The sequence below is a fragment of the Rhea pennata genome, chromosome 3 (assembly GCF_028389875.1).
Source record: "Rhea pennata isolate bPtePen1 chromosome 3, bPtePen1.pri, whole genome shotgun sequence".
In the NCBI taxonomy this organism is placed as follows: domain Eukaryota; kingdom Metazoa; phylum Chordata; class Aves; order Rheiformes; family Rheidae; genus Rhea; species Rhea pennata.
In genome coordinates this window covers 93,795,048-93,819,129 of record NC_084665.1, presented here as the reverse complement: position 1 = coordinate 93,819,129, position 24,082 = coordinate 93,795,048, and the positions used below count along the sequence as shown (strand labels likewise).

The 24,082-nt window shown below is 37.9% G+C and overlaps 1 protein-coding gene across 2 annotated transcripts; it reads right to left on the bottom strand.

The window, feature by feature from the left end:
• Positions 1-6,002: 6,002 nt before the first annotated feature.
• LCA5 (lebercilin LCA5) lies at positions 6,003-23,684 on the bottom strand. Of its 2 annotated transcripts, none has more exons than XM_062571057.1 (8): positions 23,576-23,684; positions 17,473-17,880; positions 15,594-16,123; positions 13,947-14,084; positions 12,756-12,852; positions 11,696-11,841; positions 9,716-9,854; positions 6,003-7,908 (listed from the first exon to the last, which is right to left on the bottom strand). In XM_062571057.1, exons 2-8 carry the CDS (start codon positions 17,669-17,671, stop codon positions 7,106-7,108), a joined length of 2,052 nt encoding a protein of 683 aa, XP_062427041.1. In that variant the 5' UTR covers positions 17,672-17,880; positions 23,576-23,684; the 3' UTR covers positions 6,003-7,105. The 2 variants fall into 2 exon arrangements, with proteins under 2 accessions (XP_062427041.1, XP_062427042.1); XM_062571058.1 differs by having other exon boundaries at positions 9,740-9,854.
• Between the last annotated feature and the right edge of the window lie 398 nt (positions 23,685-24,082).

Here is a 24,082-nt window from a genome sequence, read left to right as displayed (position 1 = left end):
AGAAATATAGACTGCCATGAACAATATTACATACGTTGTTTAAAAGTTCCAATATTCACAAGTTAGAATTGTGCTTAAATATGAGAACTGTCTCAATATTAGAATTTTTTGAATGACAAGTCAAGACTTAGTCAAAACTTAGATACTGAGATATGTTGAGCGATGCTTAATTGCACTAGGCAAAGGATGACATTGGGCAAATCAGGAAAAAAGTTATTGACCTTCAAAGTACTAATGTGCAGATCATATGTATTGGTATACATCATTTCAGGACAACAACAACCTGCTGCCCAGGGAGATCAGCCTTGCCTTGAGTTCAGTGGGCATGGCAATGCTTTGCTCCTCAGAAAAGTCAGGACAGTTATTCTCAGGCTTTGTGATCACCACTCATTGAAATGAGGAGTTACATGATTAGGTTTTGGATGAACTGTAGATCTTGAGTGTAACAGATGATAATTGAGAAGAACATAAAATATTTAATAATAAGCAATATTAATAAGTGAATGTTGCCAAGTTGCTCATGCTTTCAGTAAGCCATGTCTTTCTGACATTTCTGGATTGCAGGTATAATATCATCAAGATGCTGTGATATATCAGTTGAAGCAAAATTACATCCTATGCCAACATAAGTGATACAGTCACTAGCAACAAAACATAGTCAAAAAGACAGGATTTAGGCAACATTAGAATATATTCTTGGGAAGACTTCATCCTGGATTTATGAATTTCTTCAACAGAAGAAATTATGTATTGTAGCTCATTGCAGATCTGAAGATTAGTTGAATGTTTTTTTCATTAGAATAGCTGAGATTTGGATAAAGAGAGATGGCTATATATGGCTATACAGACTTGGAAAAGGATGCAGTGTCCTATAATGGATGGGAATACGCAAATTGCTAGTCTCACTTCTGTCACCAGTTGGTGTGAGGTGGAAAAGGTCTTTTGTACCTTGGTTTCTCAGGGTTTCCACATGGGTGGTGGGGGACCAACAAGTTTAGAGAACATTTTGAGATAGAAATATATCTGAAACCCAAGCATTGTTGCTGCAATATTACAGGAAAGGTTAGGAGACTAGGAAAAATGTGTACCAAGCAAACAAAGTAAAAATTGTTATAAGAATCATTCCCCAAGGCTTGGAAGTTTTGTTCAAAAAGGCAGTTTAGAGCTTAGTTTTGTGCTTGTTTCAACTGAGAATTCAGATCTACAGTTAGTTTTATAGCAACAAGAAGGTCAGGTACAGGAGCTCAGTTTGTGCCCTTTGCCAGTCCAAACAATTTCTTCGTGGTGAGAACAAGTAATTAACTGATCTCAAGCAAACTATAGCAACTGGGTTATCCATCCTTGATACTGTGAGAATTATTAAGCAGCAAACTGTGAAGCCAACAGCTTATCAGAAGCTTTGCAAAACACAGTAGCATAAATTGTGAGTCCCCAAAACTCCTAGTATAGTGGAGTGTAGAGAACAGTAATAGAAACATTAAGACTGGTATAAACGGAGAGTGAATGGGAAGGTCTGGGATGTGCAAGTAGTAGAGGAATCAGTGGCAGAAGGGCTGTAAGAAGGGCATGAGTTCATAGCACCCAGATTAGCAGGTCATCAAGATCCCAACACAGCTAGCTGCAGCTTTTCAGATTACCCAGAAATCAGGTGACAGCCTATATACAAACTAAGCAAAGACTCAAGCCATTAAGGGATGAAAGTGAGAAGATAAAGACCAGGCTGAAGCCCTTGGCCCCTCAGATAAGGTGACAAAGGACAGCAAGAAAATCCTATTGACTCACAGAGGTGGGAGAGGATGGAGAGGCAAAAAATTAGTGTCAGCTCCCAACGGGCACAAAGGCCCTTCCAGACCCAGCCACCCTCACATTCCAGTGCAGGGCCCAGATGGTGTGATGAGAATCACACAGAATCACAGAATGGTTGAGGCTGGAAGGGACCTCTGGAGATCATCTAGTCCAACCCCACCCTGCTCTAGCAGGGTCACCTAGAGCACATTGGACAGGGTTGCATTCAGGTGAGTTTTGAATATCTCCGGAGAAGGAGACTCCACAACCTCTCTGGGCAACCTGTGCCAGGGCTCCATCACTCTCACAGGGAAGAAATTCCCCCTCACGGTCAGGTGGAACTTCCTGTGGTTCAATTTCTGCCCATTGCCTCTTGTCCTGTCACATGGGACAACTCAAAAGTTTGTCCCTGTCCCCTTGACACCCTCCCTTCAGGCACTTATGCACATTGATAAGATCCCCCCTCAGTCTTCTCTTCCCCAGGCTGAAGAGGCCCAGCTCTCGCAGCCGTTCCTCACAGGGCAGGTGCTCCAGCCCTCTGATCATCTTCATAGCTCTGAGCTGGACTCTCTCCAGTAGCTCCATGTCTCTCTTGTCCTGGGGAGCCCAGAACTGGACACAGTACTTGAGATGAGGCCTCCCCAGGGCTGAGGAGAGGGCAGGATCACCTCCCTCGACCTACTAGCAACAGTCTTCCTAATGCACCCCCAGACACCATCGGCCTTCTTGTCCACAAGGGCACATTGCTGGCTCATGGTCAACCTGTCATCCACCAGCACTCCCAAGTCCTTCTCTGCAGAGCTGCTCTCCAGCAGATCAGCCCCCACCCTGTACTGGTGCCTAGGGTTATTTCTCCCTAGGTGCAGGACTCTGCACTTGCCCTTGTTGAACCTCATGAGGTTCCTCTCCACCCAGCTCTCCAGCCTGTCCAGGTCCCTCTGAATGGCAGCACAGCCCTCAGGTGTGTCAGCCACTCCTCCCAGCTTGGTGTCATCAGCAAACTTGCTGAGGAGGCACTCTGTCCCCTCATCCAGGTCATTGATGAAGAAGTTGAACAGGATGGGACTCAGTCCTGAGCCCTGGGGTCAGTAAAACCACTAGCCACAGGCCTCCAACTAGACTCCGTGCCACCAATGATGACCCTCTGAGCAAACCTTGCTCAGAGCAGGAAAAGATAATAATACAAAAGGGCTGAAAACTTCCCTTGCATCTTCACAGACAAAATTAAGTCCTAGCTGTGGTAACATCTGCCCGAAACGGGTATCTAAAGTCAAACCTTCCATTGGTTCCCTATGGCTGATGTTCCCCCCAGAGCAAAACTGGTATCATTACCGTATTTGCTATGAATTCTTTTCTACGGAGCACAGATCTTTTTGTGTTGAAAGCTGACAAAAGACACACATGACAACCAGCTTGTAGCTTGCTCTAAACACACATACACATTTGATGCACAGTTGATACTAGCACAAAACCAAGATATGAAAATATTTCTCATGCAAACTGGGTTGGTGGTTACTCAAGCGAATTGTAACTTTTAGAGAGGTTTCCTGGCAACTCCCCAGCAGCCAGAAGTCCCAGCTGACAGTGCACACTGATGCAATTGTTCTCCTCCTGCAAACATCAAAACTTTGCAGCTAATCAAAGAGATAATTTGAATCAGAAGACCACATTAAATTTGATCTAACAAAGGGGAAATTTATAAAATGAGTAATATCACTCGGAGCATCTCTTACGCTTAAAGTTGTCATCTCAGAACAAGAGTAGGTCAGACTAAGGGAAGTCATGTAATTCTGGCAGTAAAACCTTACTTTCCAAAGGTGGCAGCATGATTCTCTTAAAGGTGCTACCTTCTGCAATTTGGATTCTTGCTAGGCTCAGCTTTAGAGCTTATGCAGAATTTATTTATTTTTTAATAACAAAGGCTCACCCTAAGCGGTTTGGCGTACAAGTAACAACAAAAGCCCTCCCAATGCTCTTGCAGCCATTTTCCCCCGAGATGTCTCCCTAAACAAATTTCTACTCCTAACATACCAGCCTAGATATTCTTTCATATCCCCTAACAATGTAAGTATGTTCTGGGGTAGCTGGATTAGACCTTCTGTATTAGGACCAGCAATGAACCTGAAGCTACCAAATCGCCTAAGCACATCCTTTTCAAGTGTCCTGACTTTGGAAGCATTATAGGTTTGCAATTCATCTCTTTAGGGGCGCTTACAAAACAAAATCACAAACGTAGGATTTTTTAAAGGTTCTTAACCCTCCCCCCCCACACACACTTTTTTTACTCTTTACCTAGCCCAAAGACACCACAGATGAGAAAAATACTGAATACATGTAAACATTTCCTGCTTCAGTTTTCTAACCACTGAAGTGCTCTTTGGGCTTCAGGTTAGACTCACAAAGGTATCCCAAGACGACCTCCTAGAGCTTAAATCCCCTCTCCTGCACTATAAAAGATCTGCTTCCCCACCCTACTTTTCATCTCTTCTCCCCCCCCCCCCCAAAAAAAAAAAAAAAAAAAAAAAAAAAGAATTCTCTTAAATCTTCCAATTTCCTCAGCCAGGTATGTCCTAACACCCGATCACCTTCAAAGAGGATCACAACAATACATAGACAAAGTCCTTCTGCCACCACACAAGATCCTACATGTGTGGACTGCTTTTTGTCCCAGTAGGTGGATTCTTTTGCAATCATTCAAGTGCTACCAACCCAGCCACCTAAAGCAACATGCAGACTATGCAGGGATGATGGTTGAGACCTCGAGGTAAACAGGACTACTGTGGATAGAAGAGCTCTGTCCAACGGTCCATAAACCCTTTTAAGACCTTGCAAAAGTTGCTTCCAGTCACTGCTTGCAGGTAGAAGGATCCAAAGCCTACATCTCTGCTTAGTGATAAAAACAAGACTCCCTCTCCAAGATCCCAAGTGCTTGCTTTATACATTTTAACTGTAGTCACAATAGCATTCAAGTAACTAAAAATGAGAAATGTAGAAAGAAAAGAGAATTAGCTGTAGAGACAGAAAGCAGTCAGGGGAAAAAGGAAAACGTACCTATGGTGACATTCCCAGTAGATTAATTTATTTTCAGCCTCCTAACACAGATGTATTTTCTAAGGCAGCACAGTATTTGCTTCAGGAAAATTTTGGTAGCAGAATGCAAATGTCTGTGAACTTAAGAGGATGTTCATAACATGAAACAGCTTAGAAAACAACACATTTATAATTGAAACAGTAGGACAAGTCAATTCAGCAGGACAGTTAGAAATAACAGATGTTACTACACAGTCCTTAATAACTGCAGCAGCTGTATCATTACTTCATGTCTTTGCGTCCTCAACCACAAGAAAGAAAAGATGAACACCACCAATATTTCTGTATTCAGAAATACAGTGCCTTCTTCTAAATGGGCAGTGCTCACCCACAACTAGGACAAGGAAGTTAAGACAAATAACTATCCACTTGCATATACCTAGAGGTGTTTATAGACTCCTCTTGCCTCTTGCAAGGCAGTATTCCCCAAAACAAGTCATGGCGGAAGAGTAACACAAAAAAATTCACTGTTTCCAGTCAGAACGGTCCTTCTATTCTGACCCTCTGTACAAACGCATGCAAAACAAACGCGCCAAATTCTGTAATACCATCAGTAGAAGCAGGCCTGGGCTGTAAACAAGCAAGTGAGCATGAATTACACTGCATTCACTACAGCCTGAGTAGCAAGAACAGCCGCACACAATGGGTATAGATCTGTGACTAATTTTCTTTCTGAATGAGGGAAGCAAATAAAGTTATTTCACGAAGCAGACATCAGCTTTTCTTTTCAGAAGAACCATTGTGTTCCCAGAAATCTTGACTCAGAGCATACTGAAATCATGAGACTCCTTCTCTGGATTTTTAGTATGTTTTGAATCAGACTCACAGGGAGCATCTCAAAGAGGCTTTTCAAAATCTGTAGTTCTAATATGGAATGACCTTCAGCTTATTTTCTGGAATGGCTCTGCTATATACACTTCTTTGCCTGCATCTGTAATTTATGTACACACACTGTGCAATGAATAACATGATTAGAACTTTTGCTACACCCTCCCAACCAGTATCAGTGCTCATGAATTAAAAAAGAAGGAAAAAAAAGAGAACTTTGTGTTAAAGATGATCTATGCACAAAACTTTAACTTAACTCTTTTAATAAACCATTTTGTTAAAAAAACAACTTAGTGACAATTAGAATGTTACATAAAAATTCAGAAATTACAAAAAATGGCATTACATAATAAATATAACCAGAATATATGAGAACAGTTAGACAAGTTTGGTAGGAAAATCTATAGTGGATCTATGCAGCAAAAAAAACTCAGCTGTTCCTGAGTTACTTGTGCTTCTGTTGAGGTGGTTCTGTGGTAACATGATTGCAGTGTACAATATTCTCTTTCTATCTGAGCCTCTGTTCTAGTTAAGCCTCTTCTCTCAATTTCGTAACATTGAAGTTGTACATGCCATCTCCTAACACAATTAAGAGGCTCGCCAAATGCCTGAGAAAGAAAATATCTGAAGCCTAAAAGAAGTACTCCAAATCAAGAGTAGTGAACTGTGAGCAGCCTACAGGTAAAACATTTCCTACCTCAGCTAGCCAGAGATGCATGTCTAGTAGCTGCCCTGAATGCCCGTGCTGACACAGAAAAGCTTGTTGCTTTCTTAGCCAACTCATTCTACAATAAATAATAACGCTCCCTTCTGAGAAGTATAATTTTACTTTACATACCATTAGATATCAATGAGTCCTCAAAAAGAAAAAAAATAAAAGAGAGAGAGAGTGCAGGAGTAAGAAGGGAGCACAAGAAACCTGTGGGGAGAAAGAGAGAGAAAGTACGGGGAGGAGAGATACAGAGTGAGAGAGAGAAGGGAGAGAGAGAGCAAGAGAGAAAGAGAAGGGAGAGAGAGTGAGGGAAAGGTGAGTGCAGGAGACTGAAGACAGAGTGGGTGTAAGCCTGTTTTGACTCCTTGCCTTCCTACTCGTGTCTCTCCCAGCACAGAGCAAACATTCTTCGGGAACCCCAAGCCACTGAATCACAGCCCAACAGTCACTGCTTGACCTCTGAGGTCTGAATTGGGATACCCCATTTTAAAAGAAACACACTGCAGATGGCATTAGATTATGCTGTTCTATCAGAGTGCATCTTTCCTCTGCACTTACACCTATTCATCTAAATCATTCCTTCATAAGGCTTTATAATATATCTGAAATGTTTCAAATCTGTATCTAATAAATATTGTATGAAAATATCTTTTTTTAGCATTTACATATGAAAAATATGAAAAAATATGGTCATTGTAAGATTACTTCTTCAATTTCATCTTCTAAAGAACCAATGGCTTTAACAGCTGGCTTGCTTGCAGGGTGTTGCAAACTCTGTCTGTTTAGGTTTCTTTCTTCACTGAAAAGTTCGCTGTCCCCTTTTGCTTTGATTTTACCTTTTTTATTGACAGGAAGAGTATTACTAGGATCCCAATCTATGTCAAAAGTCGTATCATTACTTTTAGAAGTATGGAAGGAATTGGCACTGCTTCCAAAGAGCTGTTCCATTAAATTGGATTTCTTTTCTTTCTTACTACTGAAATCTATGCTTTCCTTAACGTTTTCTTCTAAGTTGTCACTTTTTTGATTAAGCCAACTCAGTCTCCCTGATCCTTTTCCAAATGAAGGTACATAACTACCAAACGTTAACTCATTACTTGAATCTGAAGTCCTTGAATTTCTCTGCTTCTGCCCTTGTGTTCTTGTGGCATCATCGTGGCTATCATATCGGGAAAATCCATTAGTAGCCTTCTCTGGAATCTCAAAGAATTGATTAGTTTTCTCTTTTTTCTCTAAAGAGTCAGATTTTTTTGCTGTATTTGTGTGTGCTGTGTGGGAAGCAAGTTTCATATTCATCATATTTTGAGTTTCTCTGTCAATTTCATACATTTTAGCAAGCAGCAACTCTCTTTTTCGTCGCTCTTCCAGCATTTCAGTGCTTTCTCTCTCTATTTCAGGTTTGTGTATTTCTGTCTCCATCTTTGTTTTCTCTTCTTTATCTGATAAAAAGCCACTTTCTTTTTTCGTTTTGTCATATTCTTCCCTTTCCAACTCTGCAGGAAATATTTAAACATTACTTAAAGTAATATGCCTTTATAAAAACATGTTGAAAACACTGAAACCAAAAGCCACTGAGTTTTTAATATGCTCTTCCATGCACAGCACGGTTTTCCCATTGCAAAACTAAATTCTTCAAAAATTGCAACCAAATGCACACTAAGGTTTCTACTGAGATATAAAAAGTACACTGTCATTTTATAAAGGGATTTAGACATTATCCAGATTTTAGGGCTTCAGAAGAACCTCCTTTCTGCCATTTTTCTTCTCAGTTCCTGGGTCTGAATGCGGATGAATATAACATCACTTGAGGATGAATATAACATCACTTATTTTAACAGCTCTGACTTGCAGAGCACTTTATTTTCTTTGTCAGCATCACCAACTTCAGGACAATTCTGAGATACACTGTTTTTTCCTTAAGGGAAAACTTTACTTTCCTGTAAAGCTATCTGCATGAAAAAAAACATAGGAAGTCATTACTGGTTTTGAGTTGTGAATGACTCAAACTGTACTATCTGCTGTACAGTTAAAACATCTTCATACAACTATCCTGCACATCTCCACGTGAACTCAATAAGAGTGTTTGTGGAAATACCAAATGACAGTTTACACTACCATAAAGCAACATGAAAGGTGCAAAACAACAGTAATAAGCTACTTCCAGATAGAAATTTCAAATGTTTATGTGCATGTGAAAAAGTCTCTCTTCAAACTATTTTTCCATTACGACACAACAGAGTATATGTTAAGTCAAAAGCTGAATAACAACTGCTTGGCCACTTGAACACATCGGCATTTCCCTTTGAAAACTTAATTCAGATTGTTGATCAATGTTTTTGCTAAGTTCCATGCTATCTACTGTACTTCACATCAAGTACTTAACTTGGTAAAATGATACACTATCAAAAACACTGCAGTTATTTCTGAAAGCAGCTACCTTTCTGTATGTAAAGTGGGAAAATATCAACTTAAATAGTAAGATGGGAAACAGTGACAGAATCATTTTACTAAAAGACATAATAGAGCTAAATTGTGGCTTGCATAAGTCATGCATTGATGGCAGTGGAGGTAGGAGACTTTACACAGAATTTTCCTCTGAAATAAGCTATATATTTTTAGAATTCTTCCTTGTCATTTACAATAATGTTTATGTTCACTCACCACAGTCACTTAAAGAGTATTTTAACCTGACTGGATGCAATCCATCAAAAACATATCTAAATATTAACAGACTTACCAACATAAGTGATTTCAGTATATTTCAAAGAACAAATGAGTAAAAAAAGGTAATATTAAAATGTAATGATAGAAACTGACATTTCTCAAACAGCCACACCAAAATGACTCAGATAACCACAAATGAAAAGAGAACCTACAATTTCAAATAATACAAGTAAAGTAGATAATGTACTGAAAAAATGGGCCACGTTAATGAAAAAAAAAATTGTTCTAACAATAAAAATCCCCTGCCTACCTTAATAACATCTAGCAAGTTAGAGATAAGAATCAGCTTTTATCTATTATGCCATCCCAACTTTGCAAAGCAAAGATCTGTCAGACTTCAATACTTCTTAGTGGACAGCATTTTCAGCTGTGATTGGGTGTGCAGCAGCAAAGTACAGGATACAGGTTACTGTACTTCTTTCTGATTCTGTTTGCATAATATAACTGAAAATAATTTTCCACTGTAGCGATCTCTGCAAAATCACTTTGCTGCTCTCATATGAAACTAGTAGAATACTAATCAAAGAAGACTATGTTGTATTACGTTTTTCAGCTTGCAGTTGCCCATTTCCTTACCATCATGCAGTTTTTGAACCCTACCCTCTAAAGGCTGTAGTTCCTGAACATTTTTCAGTTTCTCTTCCCCCTCCCTGTCTTGGTCTTGCCTCAGGAGGTCTACTTGCTCTTTCAATTCTTTGTCTTGAGTTTCTTTTTCCTGAAATAAATTGAAACAAACCAGAAACTAATGGAGAAGAAACAATCAACAAAAAAAAAAAAAAAAAAAAAAAAAAAAAAAAAACACACAAGAACTTTTATGTCTCTTTGCAATCATGTTCTTACTGCTAAACATAAAAAAAATGAGCAAAACATCTAAAACAAACCAGCTTTGACAATCCAGGGCTTTGGTCCTAAAACCTGATTACCTGTAACATAGTTTTATGTACCTGAAACAAAATTAATAGACCGTCAACTCTATTCTGTATTGCACGTTTCAAAAAATGTTGCAGCTCCAATGTTGTAAAGCAAAATTAATGTCACATTAGGGTGCAGTTCTCTTTAGAAGTCAGTAGCTCTCTTTTCAAGGTCTTTAATGGAAGGCAGACCACCCCCTTACTCATTTAACAAGCAAGTAATTAGTTACCTTTTATTTCCACAGTCTGATCTCTATACTCAAATGAGTGGGTCATAGATTCAGGTAGTTTCACAATGGTATTTAAAGTTATTGAGTATCAAGTAATAAACATCAAAAGAGAAAGGTTCATTCTTGGCTGAAAGAATCATCTAATGAGCATAAATATGTTTAAAAGGAAAAAACTGCAATAAATACATTAATGTCATCAGTAAAAATCACTAACAAACAGAAGTAATGGCAATGAAGTAAAGAGAAAAATGGCCTAATCCAATATTTAGATGCTTTGTAGCTTGTGCTTACTTTTAGAGTCCAATATGCTTCTCTGAGAAATCAGTGAAACAGTTACTGCTTTATAAACAGACAATGAAAACAGAACTATTATCCAAAACAACCTCAAGTATTTTTCCCTCATATGCCTGAATTTTTTCCTTTTTTTAAAAAAAACAAAACAAAACAAAGAACTTCACCCTGAGATGGCAGTCAAATATTTGAAATGCTTGACTGAGAACTGATGAAAGCACAGACTACGCAAACCTCATTTGCTTTTTTTAAAGCAATGTCTATACACTAAAGAGATTTGTCAGATGACATATAGCTGGACACCGTGAACTCCACGTGTACTAACTGTGCGGTTACAACTTACATACTGAAGTGCTGGATGAATGCATACATTAAACTATATTGATACTTACAGAAAGGATTCTGTAAGAGAGGACATATGAATGAAACTGACAGGCATAAAAAGGCTTCTTTCCTAACAGGAGGCCAATCAAGACCGTAACCATTATTATTTCTTACAAATATTCTTAGCCTTTTGTAATTAAGATCAAGATTCATACAACTTGCACTAGATTCTGTCTAATTCTACCTTACAAACTTCTTTAATTTTAGTCTGAAGTCTTGAAAGTATTAAAAATAGTGAGATACTATTTTATAATAAAAAGGGAAATCAAAAAAAAGAAATACAACCATATTCACAAAGCTGGACAAATGACCGAAGAAATACCAAAACTATGACCATAAGAGGATGTGCTGGATTTAAGTGTTATGAAAGAAAGCTGGAAAGTAAAAGAAATCATAATTAAGACCAAAAAAAAAAAAAAAAAAAAGAGAAAAGGCAGACAGCACTGTTACAAGATCATCCAAATAAGTATTAGAAATAAAGAAAAGGAGAGAAAAAGAAATAGTCTGAGTTGATGGTAACCAGTCAGATACAGAATATGAGGGATTAAGTGTCACAAAAATGCAGAATCGCATGTCTGGAAGTATAGTTCTCCTCCAATATTTAAATATTTTAGCAATTATATATGTTCAATCTATTTATATTTGCATATTTTACATAATTTTCTAAAATATATAATGAGCATTGAACAGTCTGATAAGTACAATATTTGAATCAAGTCTCAAATTTTTATAGAACTCACTATTCTGAGAAGAATCCCTTCTTTCTTATTTACTGCCTCATCACAAATAAGCTCTGATTCTGGACGAAATTCTACTGGTGAGAAGTATCCACTGGTTTGTACTCCTTTTGTGAGCTGTGCTCCTTTTTTAATATTTTGGTTGTTGGCTGTAAAAAATACAAACAAAACAAGTCATATTTTCCTTTAAAAAATATCCTGCAGTATACAAATTCCTCATTTTGAAGTCTTTGCAGCAAACATAAAGGAGTATAATCAGAATCAATGGAAGTGGAAAGCACTGACAATTTTAACATAGCTGTTTTCAGTATCTGTAAAAGATAACTAAAAAAACTGCATGCAAAAATTTCTACTTAAACAAATCCATAAACAAAAATAAAAAAAAAATGCTTATTAAATCATTGGGCATATTGAACACTTGTTAAAAATCCCCACAAAGTATCTTTTTTGTCTTCTTATTGCTTGTTACAGAAGCTACGTGTAGAGAAGCAAACTCACAAACTTTAAATTCACTTGTTTGCATCTTTAAAACACACATATTTATCTCTATGCAATTAGTTTTTTTTTTTTTAATCTGAACCTAAAATGGAATAATAAATTATGTATACTAAAATAGGTAGCAGATAAACTGTTTGAAATGCTGGCATTAAATATTTAAAATAGTTCCAGAAATTTCTGCTGCTTCTTACAAGTAAATCCTACTGATCCAGTGAAAACAGTCTGAGTACAGAAATGGACACATGTATACACATATATATTCAGTAGCATAAAGCTTGAGGCTGCCTTCTCACACCAGAAGAAATTATTACATTGATACTTCTGGAATATTGTGTTCTCATTCCTTTTTTTGAGGAAAGAAGGCAGTATGGCTCATCTGACAAAGCAGGCAAATAAACACATGTTCCATTGTGCTGTGTGCTGTGTTGAAAGTGCAAAACAGTAAATGTTTGTGAACAAGCAGTGGTAAGGTTAAACACTAAATAGCATGAATGATATAATGCAACAGTCTAACTTAAAGGAGACACTACTGATTTTTATGACTCTATTGCTTTATTGAAGTTACCTTTTTTTCTTTGTATAGCATCTGCGTCTTTTCTTGGAGATAGCTTCAACATACGATTAGCATATATATTTTTTGCTTCAAGTTCTCTTTCTTTTTCCTGAGAATGAATGAGGTAGATATAGCAGAATAAGTATTTTATTTACTAGTCACGAGCAAAGTTGTAAATGAGACTAAAATACATGCTGTCAGTAGAAACTGTATAAGGGCATCAAAACTGAAGCCCAGTGTTTTAAGGAGGGTGATCATACGCTTAACTTTTCATGCACAATGGCAGAAGATCTCTCTAAAAATCAAGGGCAAAATATTCTGAAAAAAATACAGTATCTCTGTAGTTAAAATAAGTAATATTTATACGCTGTACAAGTGAGTTTTCAGTATTGTAAAGAGTTAAAAAGTCCAAAGTTCTAAGCTAGCATTGTCACTTGTCAAGTGGAATGTTAGCACCTCAGAGCAGGGACTTACTGCATCATAGAGGCAGAGACATTTATTGAATGAAATATAGAAATGAACATTGAGTTATCAGAGATCATTTGAAAAGTAAAATATTTTCAAAATACAGAACTCTCTACACACACAAAATATTCTTAATACATGCACTTTAAATAAGTAAGTTTATTTATGGGTTATTAATTCTACTGGCTTGGCAGCTGGCAAGGAGATAAACTGGTAAGCCTACATTATATATCCATATTTGAGACGTATGGTTTAAAAGAAACTCTTCTATGTGTTTTGGTTCAAGTCCAATTTGGTATTTTCTTTCTAAAGACAAACTGGTTAAGTAGAATATGGTAATATTTTCACAGTAACAATCCTTACAGCCCTGTTTGAGAAGTTAGGCATGTATATGGGGCAAATAACAATTTGTGCAAGTATAGTAAATTTAGTTTAATAGTAATTCTTGACGATGTACTTGATCTTCCTTTTTTCAACTAGCTCTAACAATAATGATTAAAGTGGGGACATTCCTGCTCGAAAAAAGACCGTATGGTCAGAGCACTGAACATTTCAATTTAAAGCAGGAAAAGAATACATTTAAAGCAGGAAATTACATCACATTAGTGAATAATGTGATGTAATTAAGTACACATCACAACATGCAATCACTGGTAAACTATGCAAACTTAATTACAGATATTTCCAAAGATGTAATGCCAGAACATGGTCACTGTCTTGTATTGCTTAACATTTTACCTTTAGCTTCTGACTTAGCTGATGCATCTCTTCTTGGAGAATTCTGTTTTCTTCATGAGCCTCATGCACCTTTTTCTTCTCAGAAAGTAACTGTCGTTGAAAACTGCTGCTACTTAGTTCAAGATTTTTTTCAAGATCCTTTAAATAAAACAATTAAATAATACTTTTTAATAACTACAATCAGTTTTTATAATCAAAGTATTTAAATAAAATTACACATATAAACCAGTACCTTGAATTCAGATATTGGCTCCACCATCACCACACTTAGCACACTAGATTTAAATCCTAATCCTAATGTTGAGGGGACAAGCAGACAGAGAGCATTTGCAGGTGCTGCAGCTCATCCTTCTGAAGTATTGAAAGGTGATTTGAGGACACAATAGGAACACGCACTACTTTTTAATTTTACTAGCCTCTAGGCACAGGCATGGAGAGCACTTCCAGCTCTGTAAAGTGAATTTCAAACTGATGGCTTACGAACAGAGCACCTGCCTCACAGTTTGGGACTCAAAGTAAGGAAACAAGAAATAATGCTCAACTTTCCTTTACTAGAAACAGATTTGTGACTGCAGTTTCATTTTGAGACTCTCACCTGACAATACTTGTTTTAAGTGAACCTGTGGTGATGACAGAAGGAAAAAAGTAGAATAACCCCCCTACTTTTTAAGGCATATTTCAATCTAATATTATCCAATACAACAAATACTATAATACTCGATTCTGAAACTATAGGTGCCAGATGGTGACGCTACAGGGTGAGATTATTTGGGTAACCCATCACATTACATACTGGTATTTTGAGATTTATTTCACAAAAACTTAGTTTCCAGTTTAATTTTTTGGATTTCCAATACCTACTATACGTGCAATGCATTTTAGGCTTAATTACTAATACAGATACCAATATTAACATCATTTTAATGAACCAACTCAATTTCAGGTAAAAGTAATATTGTATGCAACCAACCACAATTTAGTACTGTTTACAAAATAAAAACAATTTAAAATAAAATGTCTTTTTTTACATACATACTTATAAATATTTTTACTGAATAAAATTAAAATACAATCCACAAGATTCTAAAAATCAATAACTATGAGATATGCTAAAGTTCATTTTGGTATTAAAAAAAAATTGCTATGATTTTGTTTGACCTAGCCATCAGACTGTGCAGAATAGAGGACAATCAAACACAATATGAATACAGTTAGCAAAATTGAAAAAGATTGCAGAAGAATGATTACATCTTTTTTTAATTTTATGATATAGATCTTTAAATACCCAGAGAATGATTTTAATAAATGCTTCCTCTTCAGGAGGATAAATTAGATGTACAAAGTTATAGTATAGCTGCATATCCATTATCTGAAATATTATCACTAGTTACCCAAAACATTTAAAAGAACAAGTCTACATTGTACACACTGACAATATATATTTAATTTGTAAATAGTAATTTTAATGCACAGTCACTGAGTATATAATTATACAATCACCCTAGAAATAATTTTGGTGGTGCTAGTTATGTGTAAAAAGAATGATTTTCCATTTGTCCCACTACTTGAAAAAAAAGAAAGAAAGACAATTCATTCTTGTAAGAAATATCTGTACTTTAATTTCTTATAAAAAGGAAGTCATCTCACCTTAATTCTTTTTTCAGTGTCCTCTAGTCTGTTCTCGGCATATGCTAATTTCTTTGCCAGGTCATCTCTTTCAGCAAGGTGCTTATCTGCAGACAGCTTTTTCAGTTTCTGCAAGACAGTTTTTGTTCGGTACAGTTCGTCTTCTGAATCTCTCAGCCTTCTCTCAGTGGTACGTTCTCTCTCTTGAGATTTTCGTAAGCGCTCCCTTAATATTCTAATCTCATTGTTGTGTCGAGCAAGGAGCTGAGAGATTTCATTTTCTGTATCCTCAAACTTATTCAAGGCTTTCTCCTGCCTGTGCTGAAGCCTCTTCAGCGCCCTGTTTTCTTTCTGCAGCTCATCTAGCTTGATGTGGAGCTCAGTCAGCTCATTTCGAAGCTCATTGATTTTCAGTAGCCTAGCAGAAAGAACTCTTTTTGTAACAAGATCTATATCTTTTGCAGGCGAATCCCGAGTGAGGCTCTGCGAACGGAAACCCCACTGTGTCCCTCTTTTGCTTGGTGCGTATTTGGAACCCAGTTTCTTTGTGGCTGAGAGGAAAAATAAAAAGCATGTTTATTGTAAGACAATGTATCCAGGCATCCTCCTTGAAATAAAGCTCAATGTGGAATAATTTTATTATATTTAGCAGAGACTGTAGTTTTTGTAACAGAAAATAAAAAATAGGCTTATCCTCATTTTCACAGATAAAAAGTGGATGGTCTACTGATCTAATCTTATCAGTAAGAACAGTCATATTTTGTTAATATTTGATGCTGTTGATTCAGATAGAAATACTGCATTCTTATGCATACAAAATTATCATGTTTTTAAAATGGCAATGATTAGCTGAGCTTTAACTAGTTATATATTATGCAAGATGTAATTCTTCTATATAAATGCAATAGTATTTTCAAATCCAGCTGCCATACTTACAGACAAAACAGCAATTTCAAAGGCTCAGTGCAAAAAGTCTCCAAAGCAAAATTATGAATCCCATGAAAATTCAGCCCTCCCCTGAATAATTTATTCTTATAACACAAGTTATTTTCCACAGAGTATCCTTATTTGGTTACTAGTAAGCATCACTCTCAATTCTATTTGATGTTACTATTTTATTATCAACTCCACAGATAAAAGCTAAACATTTTGTTTCTATTTTATTTGCCTCTCAAGCCACATTCAAAGAACAAAGCATATAATCCACAGAAAATAACTCTTAAAACAACTGTATATATGGAGAGTATATATTTCATTAAGGCAGATTAGTGTTTGTAAGAAATACACTAAGCACTAGCACATACTTCAGGCTTTAAAACTGGGAGATGGTAGTCATGAAATACTATATACTATAGACATATATATTGTCTATATATGTGTATGACAAAAATATTACCCCCTCCCCCCGGCACTTACTGTGTTTCTATTCTATCAAAAATAGTCTACATGAAAAACAACAGCTTCAAAATATTTATTTACACTTTCCTTTAAGTATTTTGCATGTATACTCATCTGTTTTGTGTTTGATGATTATTTTGTCCACAGCTTGAGTAAAAGAAAAAAATTCAATGTAAAGAATGTTATGTAACATTCAAATACAAAAAGATAAATTAATGCACACTGCAGGAATGGAACCACTCCTAACACCAATGAAGTGAATGCCCATGAATCTTACAATCTAGATTTCCAACCCTTTTCAAGAATTTCTCCAAATTAAAGGCAGAACAGAAAATTCCGATATCAAGTTTACACTATAGACCATATATTTAAACTGAGGAAATTGGTCTTTCAAAAATGACACTACAATCACAACCCTTTCACGTAAGAATACTGTCAGTTTTGGCTATATAATCAGCTCTTGCAAGCTCTTTCAAAGGACCAGTTTCTCTTACCTACCTACCTTGGTACTGCACAAGGCTGTTTGAAGCTTGCGTTTTGTGATCTTTTTTCCCCTGGTTTGTAGACTGATAGCTTAGTGTTGGTGACCGACCAGATGAATGAGATGCATTATCTTCATCTGAATAATAGGAGTCACTATTTTTATCCTCATCTGATTTTCTGTCATGTTCAGAATCTGGGCTCCTTACTCTTTCTCCCATTTTCGGATTTAGCCGTTTTCCAGATTTTTCTCAAAGACTATTCATTTTGACATGAAGAATCTTTTAGGAGTCACAATGACAGCAGCTGGATTATTTCCTTGTGTTTATCATCTTCATCTCCAAATGCTTTTGCATCTCCAAAGCATGATCTTTGCAGTTCATTTTAACAAGCAGTAGCTATCATTTAGAATGCATTTTTCTATAACAATCTAGAGAAAGAAAAGAGTTTTGCTGTTCAGTATTTATAGTCCAGATATGTTAAGAAAGAAAGGTAAAAAGAACTGTAATTCAGGATTCCTATGGCCTTATACCAGTTGCTTTGGTGTACTAGCTTTATTATTTACATTAAATGGGACAGACACTGCTCCAGGAATGCTGCTAGTAGTATGCTCACTTGGTAGTTTAAGGCACTTCATCCCCAAAAGAAAAACCAGAAAGCTACCACACCTAGAATAATAAATTACTTCCAGGTTAGAAAGAGGATAAAAAGTATTCGGAACACAAAAGAAAACTGAAAGTCTGAAACTACTCGGAAAACTAATTTACATGTATTTAAAAACTTTTTAGCTAAATTAATTGAAACTGTATTTGTAGAATTAGATGAAATACTTCATATCTAAATTTCTAACCTTCTGATGATGTCAAATTTTGTGTTGAAAATGAGTTGTCTCCTTTGTTTGAAGGACATTCTATCCTGAATGTGATTATATCTATGTATCAGGTACTGCATTCTTGAATACCTTCAAGAACTGGCACATACCTTTGTTTCGCACGCCTTATGGGAAAATCCAAATAGAGCCTTTTTCTTTTTTGTAGCTGATAAGAGAGGCTGCACTACTGGTACATAGTAAACATTACATCTGCAGTTCCTTTAAGTCAGCTGTAGCAGTTATAGTAGAAGAAAGGCTGCCACTATAGCCTATCTTTTGAGGGAAGCCAAAAAATCCTCTAGTCTCAAGGTACAGCCACCTTATTTTGCATTTGCTGAGATACCCTGCATTGTGGAGCAGACACATGCAGATTTTTACTTCTCAGTTAGAAGAATTTTCTCACTAGCTTATGAAGTTTTTCAACCTCCCAAGTCTCTTGTCTCCCTCACCACCCTTCATGGTTTTCAAGCTTATTTCACTATCTCCTTTCTATCCAACTTGAAGGCATCAAACTCCTAAAGGGAGAATAAATAGGACTTGCATCAGAGCCCATCAATTCTGCCTGCTGAATGACATAACAAGCTCCTAGCCCATTTTAAAATGGTTAAGCAAACTATATCCAAACAAAAAATTGAGCAGCTTTCAATCTCAACTTTTCTACACTGCAAGGCATTCAACATACCTGTAAATGAGCTGTAAATATTTCATTATATTAGGTCACTTTGCTTTACCAATAAAATAAACTTAACATGCTCTTCAGCCTTCTAGTCCACTGTCTACATATGCAGAAATGCATAGCCAAGCAGAAAAGAAATGTCAGCTGCCAAGACAGTTTTCATTAAAAATTCAAGCTTTCTGGCCCAGTTCACTGTTAGCACATGAATGGTCTCCAGTGACTGGAATGGATTTGCCCTTATAATCTATACAGTAGGAAGCAGTGGGATAAATATCCCCACGTGTCCTCCAAGATTTTTAGACAGATTCTAAACTGAACAGCTGGTGTGAAATTATTACTGAATTATTTGAAGAAGAATGTTTTCCTTTCCTTAGGGCCTAACTTCCCATGCTTATGTTTTTAAGCATCTAAGTATTCTCAGAGGTTCAAATAAGTCAGATGCCTAAAACTTATGCCAAAAAGTATTTTGCTGAAAACTAAAAAGCCCAGAAAGAACACAAATTATGTTTGAGATCACTTGTCTTAGGGATTGCTAAACACAGGCTGGAAGGTGTCAGTTATTGAGAACACTCAAATGATCAGTAAAGAATGTTATTTTTTCTTCTGAATTAATGCAATTATTAAATATATTTTAAAAGTGCATATCTAACCATAATCACACTACCATGTTTGTCTTTAAATGCAAAGACATCTGTCAGAAGTGTTAATAAATGTGAAACTAAGACCACTTAAGAATACTACAACATATCAGAGTGCATCCACAGTTCCAGACAGCTCCGCTTCTAAGTCCTTCTCTCATGATTATTTGCCAGCAGAAATGTTAGTTTGCTCCTGGGTGTCTTTTGGAGCAAGCCAAACCCAAGCTGAAACACAGGCACAGTTTTGGGGACAATCTTTTCTCTATGAGAGCAAAGCTAAGATTGTACCAGTTGTGTCTCCAAGGACAGAATTTCAGGGAATGCAACACACAACAGTAGCATTATAAAAATAGTACTCTGGTGGGCTGCAACATAGACCTTGCATCATTTCAGGCATCCTGAATGGAAAAACCTTAAAAAACAGTAACCATGTCCATAGCCTTGTGGCCTATACCAAACACAGTGTTGCCATTGTTTGTAACATGCCGCAGGCTTCACATTCAGTTAACAACATGGGCCGTAGGGCTTGTCAGACCTTGTTCAGGCTCATCTTGGACTGCCTGGAGCTTTTTTTTTTTTTTTTTTTTTTTGTTTTTTTGTTTTGTTTTTTGAAAGATCTAACAACCAGGTAACTATTATCTAATTTGTTTCAGCGTTTGGTTGGCTTTACACAATTTTGTGCTGCAGCACCTCTGGTTATATATACTTTTATAACTAACGGAGAGTGACACCAAGTAGTTATTCCATGCAGAGTAAACTACAACCCTTGAATAAAATGCAGCGTAGAGGAGTACAGGTATGAGATGACTGCAGAGGCTTTAAAGCCCAGACACAGGATGATACTGGGGCCCCAGGCTACCAGCTTACCAAGGGTAAATCAGTGGATGCTGCCTGGGGAGTTGGGTAAAACCACTTTTACAGGTAACAAAGACAACACAGAGCAAGTACCCAACACATGTAAAATGCACCATCTACAGTAAATTCAGACGTAATGTGGAACTGCGAATCAGTGAAGAAAGAGCAAGGTGTACAGTGTTAACAAACATGAAAAAAATTATCCCAAATCAACCCAAGATGAGGAGTAAGACACCATCAATATCGTACGTCTCCCAGGAAAGGATCTGAGATGCTGATGACTTGCTGTAAAGAACCCTTCCTCCCAGCTGAAGCAGTTGGCCTCAGGACCCAGAAAGACAGTGGATGGGCAAAGAGAACACTAGAGAAACGGCTCAGTACTGAAAAGTTATATATTTTTATATATATAATTTTAACCGTATAGACTTTGTACTGTGTTAGTATCTTGACTAATAATAAGTCTTTGGATTACTAATATGTCTTCGTTCAGACTGTTAAGATTTTAATTAGACTAACAATAAATTCTTGGCTCTGCATGTAAGTTGTGTTCCCTTTCCTGCCCTTAAAAACATTTTGAATAAAACGAATTGGTGGGAATTCAAGCAACCAACTCTTATTACTTGGATACAAGTACATCTTAGGGCCACAGGGGCACACATGACATCCAGAGGACTCCTAGACTCCTGGAATGGGCATGCCAGTTCACTCCTGAAGTGTTAACCTGAAGAGGGGAGGCAGGCATTACTCTACAGAGTACTACTCTACTGTCTTTAACAGTGCAGATATAGACAAAAAATACACTAAATTTGTCTGCCTTCAGGACTCGAAAGGACAGAACGAAATAATCTGCACAGATTTTTCCTTGAAAATAAAATATATGTGAATGAAAACAAATGGAACTGCATTCAGAGAAAAATTTAAATATCTACAATTGAATTATCAAGATATCTAATTATATATATACAAGAATACTCACTTTTACTTACTGACTTAAAGCTGCTCAGTCTTTTTGTAGTCCCACAGGTATTCACTGAACAAGCAATAATCTTTTGTAAGAATGCTTTCATATCTCAAGAGTGTATTTAAAACAGACAAATTGTATTTTGTAAAGTAAAATGTAAACAGCAGAGGATAAAAATCATCTCTCACTTCAGTACTGAATATTCCTCAATTTTGAGAATATTGTTCTAAGTATCATTTTGACACATATAGAAATACAAATGAGCAGTAATTTTTGATACATTCTGGAGATACTTTAAGATGTAATGGACTGAAAACAAATTGAAAAAGGTGAACTAATATAAGCTCCCTTGTGGAATTTCCAAAAACACTTTTGAATGCTCAAATGGTTTCCAGTTTTATAAATTGGTAATATTATCATATTTTCCATACAAAACAAGAAACTTTAGTCTGACAGGTCTTGCCAAATTCAGTTACCTATCAGTTTATAAAGTAGTATCATCAGCACAAAGAATGTAAAGTTTATCTTGAGAATGAATGAATCACTAGGATATCTGAGTTTTACTTCAGTTAGCATAAGGACTGCCTGGTTAAGAAACACTTTGGTTCATTGACTTTTTAACTGCTATCAGCTAGTTTGAGTAGATTATATAAAAGTTCAACTCAAGTAAGGATAATCCACAAAAATATCTACGCTCCCTTGGCATATTTAATAATTTTGTGAAGAGTGAAACATTATGGGTTGGTAATGGGTCTACTAAGAGGAAAAGAAAGCTGCATACATGCTTTTAAAAGTCTAGTGCATCAAAATCAGAGCAATATAGGACATTTTAAGTAAATCTGGGACTTGTACAAATTTCAGAAAGTTTTCTGTTTTCAGAATTTCACACTCTTCCAGTTCAGCAACTTCCACCATTATTTTATATGGTTTGTAATGAAAAGATGCTCAACATTACAGAAACTAGTCACACTCCAGCCACTGCAAAGCAGTGACAGAAAACAACATAGAGAACATGAAACAGCTGCAATGGTGACAGAATGCTGTTTCCCTATCACTCATCAATACAGAAACTAAACTACTGCATTACAGGTATTAAGCAACACAGAGAAAGAAAAATTACTCAGTAATTCTTCTTCTTTCACCATACATCCTGAGCTTAGTTCTGTAATGCCAGACATACAAATTTAAACTCCTTTTCAATCCTAAGGCTCTTCAAAGACGAGAAAAAGCTAAAGCTAGATGCTTTTACTTGTCATCATGTGCCACTTCCTGGGTACTACTGCTGACCTCTAACGGGCCGCTGTTTTTCCACCTATTCTCAGTGAGAGACAGCAAAAAAGCTAGATTCAGACATGTACAAAAGCATCAATCCAGATTACTAAACGCTGTATTTAAGTGCAAAGGATTACTTAAAAAGAAAGCAGTCTCTCCCCTCTGCTTCCAGCTATCCTTTTCACATCTAAACGCTGTAGCTTTTCCAGAAAAGGAGAGGAGCAAAGGAATTAAACTTCTACTGCATCAAAATATATTGACTGAGGAGAGTTAAATGAGCAGGAGACATTTTATTGGAAAGCTTTCCATAGCTGCTGACCAAACTGTGATGCATTTCTTTCCAGTAACAAAATGCCATACGGTTTTCAAAGCCAACTTTGAAGTTACCTAACTGTGTGTAGCAGTAATACTTAGTGCTACTTTGATCGGCAGATGTGGGGAAAAAAAAAAAAAAAAAAAAAAAAAAAAGTTGCCTCCAGCCCCGGGAGCGAGATGGGGCGATACAAGCCCAAGCAGGCAAAGCAGCGGGGCCGGGCCGGCACCAGGGAGGGGACGGCGCTGCCCGACCGCGGCCCTGCACGGCGGAGGCCCGGCCCGGCCCGCCCCGCCGCCTCACCCACCTCGCCTTCGCCGCAGCCTAAAGCCTCACCGAGGCGTCTTCCTCCGCCGCGGAAAAGTCCTTAACGGCGTCTTTTTTTTTTTTTTTTTTTTTGGTAGCTCTTTTAAAAATTGGGCACCGGAGGCACCGGCCCGGCCCCTCCCCCGCCCATCCGCGGTATCCCCGGCCCCCGCTCGCCGCCACCCCCCTCCCGCCGCCGCCGCCGCCGCCGCCGCCGCTGCTGCTGCTGCTACCTGCCGTCCGCCCGCCCGTCTCCGCGACGCGCCGGCCGTTGCTACGCTACGCTTAAAGGGGCCGCTCCCGCCGCCGCGCCGCCGGGGCTCCCCACGGCCGCTGCCCGAGCAACAGGGCGCGGAGGGACGCGGGCCCCCTGCCGCTTGCTATTGGCCCACCGTCCTGCCATTTGGGCTGTGTGCCGCGGCTTCTGGCGTCTGATTGGTGAGAAACGCGGGGGCGAGGCCGAGCGATGGGCACTCTCCCATTGGCCCGAAGCTATAGCCAGGCTGCTGATTGGCTGAGCCGCTGCGTGGGGCGGGGCGAGCGGGACGGAGCGCCTCGGCGGTGGCGCCAGGTGTCGTCTCCGTCCCATGATGCCCTGCCGGGGGCGGGATCGCAGGTCGGGGCGCGGCCGCCGGCCGCAGCCTGCCCGGGAGCTGGCTGGAGGCGCCCGCGGCGGGCGGGGCCCCTGCCGGCTGCAGAAAGGACTGAAATCCCGAAGCGAAGCGGGAGGCAGCCTCTCC

What these genes read in the sequence shown, in the direction of transcription:
- LCA5 (XM_062571057.1), bottom strand. Translation starts at nt 17,671, where the DNA reads ATGGGAGAAAGAGTAAGGAGCCCAGATTCTGAACATGACAGAAAATCA. An exon ending in ACACTGAAAAAAGAATTAAG is followed by an intron (nt 14,085 to 15,593) that starts GTGAGATGACTT and finishes TTTTATTTAAAG; the next exon opens with GATCTTGAAAAAAATCTTGA. An exon ending in AAGGGATTCTTCTCAGAATA is followed by an intron (nt 9,855 to 11,695) that starts GTGAGTTCTATA and finishes AATTTATTTCAG; the next exon opens with GAAAAAGAAACTCAAGACAA.